The sequence below is a fragment of the Magnolia sinica genome, chromosome 5, assembly GCF_029962835.1.
Source record: "Magnolia sinica isolate HGM2019 chromosome 5, MsV1, whole genome shotgun sequence".
NCBI classification, from domain to species: Eukaryota; Viridiplantae; Streptophyta; class Magnoliopsida; order Magnoliales; family Magnoliaceae; genus Magnolia; species Magnolia sinica.
In genome coordinates, this window is record NC_080577.1 from 36,710,138 (window position 1) to 36,721,659 (window position 11,522).

Consider the following 11,522-nt stretch of genomic DNA (forward strand, 5'->3'; position numbering starts at 1 on the left):
CTTGAAGGTGAATTTTTCATCTATCAAAACAAGTCAAACATTCCAAAGTGTTTTGGCACAACAAAACTTGACAATCCATGTCGCTAGATTTACAACATAGCACTTATACAACTCAACTTGTCGTGAGGAGATCGCCTCAGTTTGTGGTTCCACCTCGGGTGAAGGGATGGCCTCTCGAGGTTTAGACTCTACACATGGTGTGGATTTGAAATCGAAGCTATTGCCCACTAACTCCTCCTGAAATGGGTCGAAGACGGTGGCTACCCCAGAGTCCTCCTGAGAAGACATCGAAAGGAAAAAAAAAAAAGTGAAAGAAGAAAAGAAGAGGAAAGGAAATAAGCTCTGGCGTACTAGAAAAATCTCTGGCACAGGAACTTAGAACTAACGGCCACCGGGAAGAGAAGGTTGTTGGGCCGAGGTGAAGACTGCGCGTTGGTCGGCATAGCTCGGGCTTATCAAAACAAACAATGAATAGAGAAAGGGGGATCAGAGTATTTATAGAACTCCCCTGACAGCGTATTTACTCCTACACAGTGAAACATGTTAGCACAAGAGCCTAAGGTGATGCTTCGACTGACGCACCCCTCCTCGTGGCAACATGAAATTTGTCTAAGCAAAAACGTGACGGCTCAGGTGACAGTTGTCGACTCGTGATTCGTCCAGAATCCGAACGACAATCTGCCATTAATGAACATCCCCTCGTATCCCACGATAATAATCATGCCTTTTCGAAGTCCGCATCGGGTGCCAACTTCTTAACTCCTGCTTTCACCAGTAAAAGGCAAACCCAAGCTCGATTTAAAATTCGAAAAAGATCGGGTTGCTCGAAATTTTAATTTTAATTCCTGCACTTTTATACCAATTTAATATCTTACTTCCTGAGCACGTGCAGGCTGAGCTCGGAAGTGGGGGGCAACTGATGTGGGCAAAACAGAACTGATCCACCATAAGGAAGTATAACTAACCATGAGAAAAGTGTCTCGAAGCCGAAGCGATTATAGGACTAAGACTGGCTTCTGTCTCGAGCTGATAGAGCACAAAGTTCGAATGACAGGACAAGTGACTCTCACGACGAAAGAGATGAGCCTTGAGCCGTCATCGAGCTGAGCTGTCTGAGGAAAGTGCTCGGTGGGGGGAGAATCATCTCACCGATTACATAGACAAATATGGGTAAAGAACCTGTAAGGCAAGGAGCTCGGGCTATGAGCTCCCCAACATCCCGAGCCAACCAAATTGACCACGACCAAAAGGATGGGAAATCCAGAGAGAATCCTGCCTCGGACCTACAAAGGAAAGATTCAAAACGATCCTACTAATAGATCACGCCTATCAAGGTGAGCTCGGCAATATTTTAAGAAGTATATTCTCATCCAAATAAAGACCCTCTAGTGTATCTAGTGTATCTAACATATCCTATGAAAATAATTCAAATAGGATAAGTGAATAAATTCAAAATAAATCCTTTGACCTGGGGCTACCAGTATAACTTAGGTATCAGTGGTTTCATGGCCATCATTAGCATCCCTCGTTACCTAGTCTCTTCTTATTTCTTTAAAAGTCCATCGGTGTCTAACTTCACAATTGATCATGTCTATTGGCCACATTCGGGTGACAACAATTATATAATTAAAATAACTATTTAATATAATAGAAGATGATCAAACCCAACCATTTCCAACTAGTTGTGTGAGGGGACCTCCGCGGTATTTATATAATATCCAATCCATCTAGCATGATAGTTCCGTGATGAATATGGGATGTCCCAAGAATCAGGTTTAATCCAACTATCAAGTGGGCCACCCACACAGTAGAAACAACGAATAACCACCCAAAAACCTCCAAAGTTCATATTAGTTTTAGCTAACGGTTGGATCAGCTGCTTTTTAAGGCATCCCATTTTCACTAGGGTACCATGGCGGATGGGTGGGATGTCATACAAACATCATTTTACGATCCATCGACGGCGTTGACAAAACACATGCTTCATTATGGGCCTACGGCACATGTCGCTACTTGCAGTGTCAGTACCCAATCCGCATCCGTCGAGCGCGGGGATCGACTGAGGTGGGTAGATCCATGACTGTGGGGCCCACCTTGATTTATGTGTATTAGATCCATCCCGTTCATTCATTTTGAAAGATAATTTTAGCCATGAATCCAAAATTTAAGCAGATCCAAATCTCAGGTGGACCACACCACAAGGAACAGTTGTGAATGACAATTTAAAACTTCCTGTGGGCTACAAGGGTTCTGGATCAAGATGATATTAGTGTGTTCCCTTAATCCAGGTGTCTGTAACCTTATCAACAGGTTGGATGGCAAAAAAAAGGTTCCGGCAGCTCCCAAATTTTTTTTTGATGGTGGGTATTCAATCACCATTGTTTCCTGTGGTATGGTCCACGTAAGATTTAGATCTGCATCATTGTTAGTATCATGCGCAAATATGATCTGTCAAAACCGATGGACGGCGTGGATGTAAGGAAAATACACCAAGGTGGGCCCAGGGTCCACCGAAGCAGACTACCGAATCCGAACCATCAATCGGTTTCAAAGCACCTCTTGTGCACTTTTTTCCAGTGGGGAGCTATTTGATACTATGGCAGCTTACGACGCTTCATACGCAACACATATTAAGTAAAACTAATCTGTCGAAATTGCGGAGCCTACTGTTGCTAACTAACATTACCAAAATCAGATAGCTTGAACAATCCTTGCCACTAATTCGGGAAAGTAGATATTTTTAATTTTCAACCGTCCAAACATTGTTCACCAATCCGATATTCAGACAATAATCAAATAATCTAAAATTTGGTTCATGATATAAAACTGGGACCCATAATTGTATGCAAGTATGCGATCTATCAAAAGTGCCCGAGTATCATTCATCACAGTCTGCCAGAGTATCAAAGTTCAACTCTCTTTTATCTATATTTGAAACTACCATATTCTTTCCTTCTGCGACTCTTAACGGCAACTAACCTTTAAAAACACCTTGTATGGTATAATAAAACGATCAAATCAAAAGGGGCAAAAAAAAACCGGGGGGGGGGGGGGGGGAAGAAATAAAAAGATAATGGAAAAGGCCCCTTTTTTCATTTTGTTTTCTTTCAGCCAACAAACCAAACCCATTGAAATTATCTTGCTTTCTGATTCAACGAAACTGCCTAAGTTTGGCAAAAGGCATTACAAGAGATTGCTTGAATTTTATCAACATGGGTGGGGCAAAAATCCCTTTTCTCTATTTAAATCTACCCAAAGACTCCACCTTTATTGAAATATCTCACTTACATGGAATTCCAAAGGGTCTCATGAGATCCATTAATGGTGTTGATTGAGTTGGGTCTTAGCTTGCTTTGCTGGAGAGATAGTGCATTCTGATATTGGGCTTTTCTTTTCTGTGCAAGGTAGAGAGAAGAAGGAGCTTTTTTGCTTCTTCTTTTTTTATTATTTATGATTTTTTTTTTTTTGGATGGTGGATTTTGTCATTGCTGCTTCTGGGCTTAAACTAGTGGTATTGGGATTTGGGGTTTGACAATCTCGAGTCATTCTAATGAGGTTTATGTGGATTTGGGATTTGGAAGTTTTATTTTATTTATTTATTTATTTATTATTATTTGGTTTTTGTTCGCTTTTTACGAAATATAGGAATTTGAAATATGTGAGTTTTGTTCACATTCTAGGAATTAATAGGCTTTTTGAATGATGGGTTTTGAAATTTTCATCCAATTTAGGAGAACTGAAATTTTGGGTTGTTGGATTCTGGTCCAATTTATAAGTAAAAATACGGAGTTTTTCTTTATTCGATTCTTAGGAAATAGTCTGGGTTTTGGTGGGTTTCTGCAAATTTTACTCAATTATCAGGAATTACGATTTTTTAATTGCGGTTTTTAGCAATTTTGATTTTATATTAACAAAACAATTTGAGCATTTTGTTGGATTCTTTTTGCCTTTTTTTTTAAAAAATCTTTCGATAACAATTTAGTATTTTGGAGTTTACTCAGTTTCAATTTAGTGGTTTGGAGTTTACTTGGTTTCTTTAGATTTGTGTCAAAGAAAAGGGGAGAGAGAGCACTGCACCCAATACGTGAAATCTGTAACATAAAAAAATGCAAGGCTTTTTCTTAATCCACGCCTTCAAAACCGGCTTTTTAATGGTCTCTGAAGGTGGGAAATGTACGAGATGTGACAGTAACGCCTCTTGAGGGTTTTTCCTCAGGGGTTTAGCCCATGTGACCCTCACCCTCTTTCATGCACTTCTCTCATGTCCCCTTCTGACATGTTTATATAACCTTCTGTCAAAAGATCCATTGCACGTCAACTCTTCTACTTTCTTCTGCTCTCTTCTGAGTCCCTTTGCTCTTGGTGCTCTTTCAATCATCTTTTCCTTCTGTATCCTTGTAACTGTAAATTTGGTGCTTCTCTGGGGCTTTTTTAGCTGGTATGTTGTTCTGTTATTGTTCTGATTTGTGGGTTTTTTAGTTTAAATTGGTTCAATTTCAACAACTCATTTTCTTGATTGGAAAAGAAGGAAAGAAAGAAAGAAAACATGTTCAGTAGCTTATTTATTCCTCATCTGGGTTTCATTGCTTCTGTGCAGTCTTCTCCTTTCTGATCTCGTTTCATTGAGAATTTGTGCTTCTAGGTGCAGTTTCTCTTAGATATTCTTCTTTTGTTTTTCTTCTCATTCATGTGTTCTTTGAACTGGCTTCTCATGTTAAGATATCCGGTCTGTGTTTTCCATTGGTTTTCTAATCCTACAGCTTCTGTTCTCATTTGGGTCTCCTTGCTTTTGAACTCTCTCATCATTTCTAGCCCTCTACTGATTGCAAGTCTGCAGTCCTTGATAGTGTGCTGTTTGTAGGCATGCTTCTGTTGGTGTTCTAATTCATGGGTTTTCAAGGTGGTTCTTTTGATTGAGAGATCTAGGTATTTGTAATTGGTTTAACGCTCGCTCTTCAATTTGAATTTCGGGAGCTTATTCCTTCAGCTGGTTTTCTTCATTCTCGAGCTCTCTTCTCTCTCTAGTCATTTCCTCACTTCAATCTGCAAACCAAAGTGTTTTTGAGGACTTCTCTCCGTTCTTCATTCTCGAGCTCTCCTCTCTCTTGTCGTTTATGTGTCCTCAAGTGGGTTATTTTATTTTATTTTCTGCAGGTCTCTCCTCATTTCCAGTCCATCAGAGTAAACTTGGCATCTTGGATGTGTTTTTCGGGCATATTCTTCTTTTCTTACTCGCGTTCATATGTTCTGTGGGCATTCTTTTGGTCAACATTTTTCTAATCAACCATCAATTTCCATGTATCTTTCATGGGATTTTGTTCAGTTTTTCAAAATTCATCATGAGTTTAGATTTCTGTGTTTCATGTGAGAGTTTTATTACTGCATGGAAATTTGGGTATATATACTGTCAACCTGAGGGTTCTTAAATGGTTCTACATCTTCACAAGCTTTTCTCAAAATTTTCATGTTCTGTTCTTCATTTTCATTGACAACTCGACGATTCAATCCTTAAAGCTGATTTCATTTCAGCAGTCTTTTTATTTGAATTAGTTCATTTTGCCTTTTCTTTTTAATTGGATAGTGGGTCTGGTGGGTTCACATGTTTTCAATACTCAAAGCTTGTATTCTTTCTGGAGATTTCATTTCTTTCAGTTTGGACTCTTGTTGTTAGTATTTTGTGCTATTTTTTCATGACTTCTTTAAATTCTAAGTTGAATACCCTTTCACTTGTTTAGGACTGGTTTTAATAAAACTTTGAATTTTGTGTAGATCTACTCCATTGGTGTTTGAATTCATCAAATGGGTCTAGTTCGGACTACAAGTATGAGAAGTGCAGACTATTTGGAAGGGATGATCAATGACTACGTCGGGGGGAAGGCGAAGATGAGAGCACACAAGAGCACTTCTACTCGCTTCGTCGCCTTCCTCACCTGCCTTCAGTTAGCCTTTGCAATATACGCAACCTTTCTTCTCTACTACATGAGCCCATCCATTGATTTACGGACGAAACCCGATTTCACATGGGCCACCCGCATCGCCAAACAATGGAAACAGTTCATCATTCAGCCCCACGTGCTTGGAAACTACCAAGAAAATTTCGTTCTCCAATCAGAACCTCTGAACCCATCCGAGGTGTGTGAGCATGAGAAGATCGATTTCTTGCAGAAGAAATCGAATGACATTCAGATGATCAAGTTCAAGAGGGACCTCTACGATGAAGTGTTGAAATTTCAGAAGAAGACATTAGGGACTGAGACTCTCTCCGAACTGATGCTGATGAGCTCGAAGTGGGATTCTCGGGGTCCGAATATACCTAAAATTACAGTGATTTTGAACCATTTCAAGAGGAAAACGCTCTGTTCTCAGCTTGATTCGCTACTCCATCAGACAGTTCCTTTTCACCATATTTGGGTTCTTGCGTTTGGGAGTCCAAATGAGCTATCGTTGAAACGAATCATTGATAGCTATAACAATTCGAAGATCAGCTTCATCAGTTCTAGCTACGATTTCAAGTACTACGGAAGGTTTCAGATGGCCCTACAGACTGAAGCTGAATTCGTGTACATTCTCGACGACGATATGATACCTGGTCAGAAAATGCTAGAGATCTTGTCACATGTGGCGGGGACAGAGAAGTATAAGAACTCAGTTCTCGGCAGCATAGGGAGGATCTTGCCATTCAGGCAGAAGGATTTTACATTCCCAAGTTACAGAAAGTTCCGATCGAAGGAGGCTGGGCTGTATTTGCCGGACCCTGCCTACGATATCACTGTCGATAGGATTGTGCAGGTGGATTTTCTGTCGAGCTCGTGGTTTTTATCTGCAGATCTCGTTAAGACGCTGTTTGTGGAGACCCCCTTCACTTTCATGACTGGCGAAGATCTGCATCTCAGGTAAGCAGGTGATCCGAATGAAGCCATTTCATTTCATCTCATTTCTTTTCAGTCTGGAATAGGAGAACTATCAAAGTGCTTGCTTGCTTAGGAAATTATTTATGGGCCCAATTGGGTCCTTGTATTGGTCAGTCCTGGATTGGCCAATACAGGCATTTTCTTTGAATCCCTTGTTTGGAGCTTCCATGGATTGACCAATCTCATCATTTCTAAGTCTACCTACCACTCCCTGATATGCAGGCACTTAGAAATTAATGTGAAATTGCAGATGTGGCATACAGGTCAAAATAAACTGTCCAAATTATTGTTCCTAGTTTTCGATGTATCATGAAGAAGGACATTTGTTGTATGATTAAAAATGAAAGATATCCAATGGCCCTATTTCCACAAAACAAGTGCCCACAAATCAGAGGTCAGAAGCATTCAAAGAATCTGATTTTGGGGCTGTGACTTGCTTAGCATTCCAAATTTTAGCAAGCTTAGTGTATATCACCGTACAATTTTCTAAGTGCCTGTGTATCTAGTGGCATATACTGTCTGAGTATCATATAGTTCCCCATCTCAAAATTAGGGATTTGAAGAATCCCCTCAAACAAGGTGTGATTGCACAATCCTGGATTGAAAAATACACTCCCTCCCTTAGGTGTCACTGACAATGTATTTAGAGCTTTCTTGAGATATGTTGTGAAGAATCTAATTATACTTTAATATACCCTTCTTTCACTTTCAATGGGCTGTCAGTCGTTTGTTTGAATATTGTATTAGGATGAGATTAGTACCAAATGTGAGATGATTTTGCAAAAGGAGTTTGACCGTACACTCCAATTTATGACTCTTGCTAATAAAATTCAATTTTGAGATTCTCCCAAACATCATTTCGAGCCTCTCGTGAATCAAGTGGACCTGACCGTCCGACTGGTCCACCTATTGGTTGGGCCGCATGTTTATGTTCAGTGCAAACTGTTGGAAATATTAAAACCGTCCATTGTTTCCATGAATGTGCATCCATCCTGATGAGTTGACTGGCCTAATTTTTGGGGTCGGGTTCAAAATTTTGGAATCTCAACTCGAAGTCTAGCCAGGTCGGGTCAACTCAAAGAACAAGACTTTAGCTGACTTAACTTGACATTTAATAGTTAAACAGGAATGTTGGTTAAGCACTCTATGATCCCAACATGAGGTTAAGGGTTCAAAAACCCTTCAAGCACTGATCTTTTTATTCAAATAGTCAGCATAACCAACCGGGTTACTCGGTCTGAGATGTACCAAGTAGTGTTGAGTCACCCAAGTCAGCAAGCCAACTTGTCGAGCCTGGCCAAGTCAATCCCACTAGCGAGTTTCTCAGTGACTCAGCTCGAAATCTCGCAGAGTCAACTCGGCTGAGTTTCTAGTTGAGTCAGTGAGTTTTAGAATTATGGTGCACAGTGGCCCACCTGATTCATGGCTTGGATTCTGCCCCAGTTGGCTGTGTTGAGGTGTGTTTGGGATTAGTAAGGTTGCTTATTTGTGAAGGTCAAGGTCATACTTTTTTGAGTTACTGAATGGTTGTGATTGTGCACAAAATCATGCAGTTATCAGCTTCAGAAGTACAGGAATGCCGGCTCTTTTGTGCTGCCTGTCAACCCAGAGGACAAGGAAACTTGGGGAGATAGTGAACATAGGCTCGCTTACGTCTCTGAGACCACAGTAATCTTCAAAGATATCGTTCAAGTCCGAGATGATCAATGGTGGCAGGCCCTCTCAACCGGTTACGTAACTCAGTGGGCTGCGATGAATCCTCAGAAAATAGATGCACTTTTCTATGCTCATTCTCCTGAAGAAGTGAGAGCACTTGCACCCCTTCTCGAGAAGTTCAGGTTGACCATCGGAAAGAAGGCCTACATCGTTGTCTCAGGGGGTGGATTCTGTCCTTGTAAAGAAGCTGCATCCATTCTCAACTGGCCCGTATTGGTCTGCAGAGAGAGGCGATTCAAGATCTTTGATTTAGGGGTGGGGACTATTTCAGGAGTATCAAATTCAGAGGTGCCCATCTTACAGTCTGTATACTCCAGCATGAAAGGGCTGATCAAAATTCACAATCCCAGCTTGCTGATCACTGTTGCTGATATCGATTCTAATGTGAAGAATGCTTTGAAAATGGCGGTGGGGAGTAATTCAAACCATTCGACACTGGTTCTATTGCCAAGATCTGCAGTGCCAAAGGTTCTATGGATGGCTGATTTGCGATCAACAGCATTGCCAAGTAAGACTGCAGCTTCTGTATCTCTTGACATGATCTGTCCATCTCTAGTTGCAAAAAAAAAAAAGGAAGAAGAAGAAGAAGAAGAAGAAGAAGAACATTAGGGCTGGTTTTTTTCTTTCTTATAATCCATTTTTTTTCCTTTCATTATTTCAATTGGTAAATTATGTTTTTAACATACCAATCAAGTTCTATTGGGTTTTACGAAAACTGAGCTGCATTCGCAACTCAGCCCTTGGGCTTGTCCAAGTCAACTCGGCGAGCTTCTCAGGCATTATCTATCATATCTCTGCTGCTCTATCGTTTTCCAAATTCCCTCTTTTGTTTATTTGGTACTGTTTTTCTACGAGAATGATTCGAGCCACTTATGTTATCATTTGCAGATTGGAATCGGATGCAGATCTCCATAAACATAATCACTCAAAACCGTGCTTCATCTCTCTTGAGGCTCCTCAAGTCTCTCAGTGAGGCTTACTATCTTGGGGACGAGATTCCTCTCAGTTTCAACATGGACAGCAAAGTCAATGAGGAGACAATTCGGGTCGTAGGCACATTCAAGTGGCCTCACGGCCCCAAAACCCTCCGGAGAAGGATCATCCAAGGAGGGCTTATCCGTGCCGTCAGCGAGAGCTGGTACCCATCGTCCAATGATGACTTTGGCCTCCTCCTCGAAGACGACATTGAAGTCTCCCCCTACTATTACCTATGGATCAAATATGCGCTCTTGACCTACCACTACGACCCGCAAATCTCACTCCCTGAAATCTCTTCAATTTCCCTATACACACCTCGGTTAGTTGAAGTAGTGAAAGAACGACCCAAGTGGAATGCAACCGACTTCTTCAAGCGAATCCATCCAAACACGCCGTATCTCCATCAGCTACCTTGCAGCTGGGGTGCAGTTTTCTTCCCCAAGCAATGGAGAGAATTCTATGTTTACATGAATATGAGGTTTACAGAAGACGCAAAACAAAACCCAGTTCAGATTCCAAAGTCTAGGACGAACGGTTGGCAAGCTTCATGGAAGAAGTTCCTGATTGATATGATGTATCTGAGAGGATATGTTAGTCTGTATCCAAACTTCCCAGATCAGCAGAGCTTTTCGACGAATCACATGGAGCCTGGGGCACACATTAGCGCAAAGGACAATGTGGTAAGGCACAACAAGGGGGATTTTGAGGTGCCATTGCTGAAGGAGGACTTCAGGCAGTTCTTGCCGGCGGGGAAGCTGCCATCAGGTTCAAAGCTGCCAGTACTTAATCTTTTCAACCAGGCGGTCTCTTTGAGGGGGCTGAAGGCGGCTGGAGCTAAGCTCAGGCAGGATGTGATCAGATGTAATGCGACAGAGCTTGTGATCGTCGATCATGGGACAGGCTTGCCTCTGCAATGTGCCAAATTCTAATTCTTTCCAATTGGTGTTTGTTTCTATTCTTTGTTTTTTGAGATATTTGTGAGTGTAATTTCTGTTCAAGTTGGGGGGGAGGGGGATTGGTTTTAAAGATTGTACTGATAAATGAACTGTTGGAAGGATGTTGCTGTTGAATAGCCCTTCAAATGGAGGGTCTCTTCTCAATCTATGTAGCCAAAATTGGCTCTCTCTCTCTCTCTCTCTCTCTCATTGATTCGTCCAATGCAAGATTTAGGTGGGCCACACCATAGAAAAGTGTATAATCTTGACTAGAATCTCTAAATTCAAGTGTTGTGGTAAATGTTCTGATTTTCCGTGAAACCATTCATCTTGGTTTAATGTTCGAAAAAAAACCATTCATCCTGGTGTCGCGTGTCAGATGAGTGGATTGGATGGCATAACACACCACCGTGGACCCCACACACAATTTGGATGGTTTTAATGGTGGGGCTTTCCATCTTGACTGTTCCCTATGGGGTAGTCCACCTGGGGATTGAATCGGCCTGAATTTGGAACCCCAGTCCAAACGCAGGGTAGTACACTTGATGAACGGGGTGGATCTCATCTTCATGAAGTCTTTCATCCCAGCGATTGTAGTGACCCCTTCCGATTTCAATACAAGGAAATCGAATTCAAGGGAATCCAAAACTAGCCAGTCGTGGGCTGCGTGCATGAAAGCTTCCCCATGCACATAGTTTGCACTTGGATCCCTTGGCATCCACGTTACATATCTTGACCGTTCATTAGTTCCAGTTCACTCTTCCTACACTGACCTGAAGAAATCAACCCGATTGGATGATCCAATCTATCCAATCAACGGTGTGAAAAAATGAAGGTAGAATATAGGTCCAGTCGTGTGTTTATATAAGGCCAACCGATTGCTATGACTTTTGCCCAGTGCTGGGATAAGAAGGTGCTGGAACTAGTGGACGGTTCAGATATGTGATGCGAATGTAAATAAATCAAACGCAGCTATTTGCAT

General features: G+C 41.4%; 1 protein-coding gene across 2 annotated transcripts; it reads left to right on the forward strand.

Annotated features, from left to right (window-relative positions):
* Window positions 1-3,070: 3,070 nt before the first annotated feature.
* Window positions 3,071-10,736, forward strand: LOC131245939 (uncharacterized). Of its 2 annotated transcripts, none has more exons than XM_058245740.1 (4): window positions 3,071-3,216; window positions 5,770-6,893; window positions 8,465-9,135; window positions 9,516-10,736. In XM_058245740.1, exons 2-4 carry the CDS (start codon window positions 5,800-5,802, stop codon window positions 10,532-10,534), a joined length of 2,784 nt encoding a protein of 927 aa, XP_058101723.1. In that variant the 5' UTR covers window positions 3,071-3,216; window positions 5,770-5,799; the 3' UTR covers window positions 10,535-10,736. The 2 variants fall into 2 exon arrangements, with proteins under 2 accessions (XP_058101723.1, XP_058101720.1); XM_058245737.1 differs by lacking the exon at window positions 3,071-3,216 and adding an exon at window positions 3,229-3,404.
* Window positions 10,737-11,522: the final 786 nt, after the last annotated feature.

Bases quoted from the DNA above. Each gene is read 5' to 3' on its own strand.
- LOC131245939 (XM_058245740.1), top strand. From the start codon at position 5,800: ATGGGTCTAGTTCGGACTACAAGTATGAGAAGTGCAGACTATTTGGAA. The intron at 6,894-8,464 runs GTAAGCAGGTGA...AAAATCATGCAG, and splicing joins GGCGAAGATCTGCATCTCAG to TTATCAGCTTCAGAAGTACA. The intron at 9,136-9,515 runs GTAAGACTGCAG...TATCATTTGCAG, and splicing joins GCGATCAACAGCATTGCCAA to ATTGGAATCGGATGCAGATC.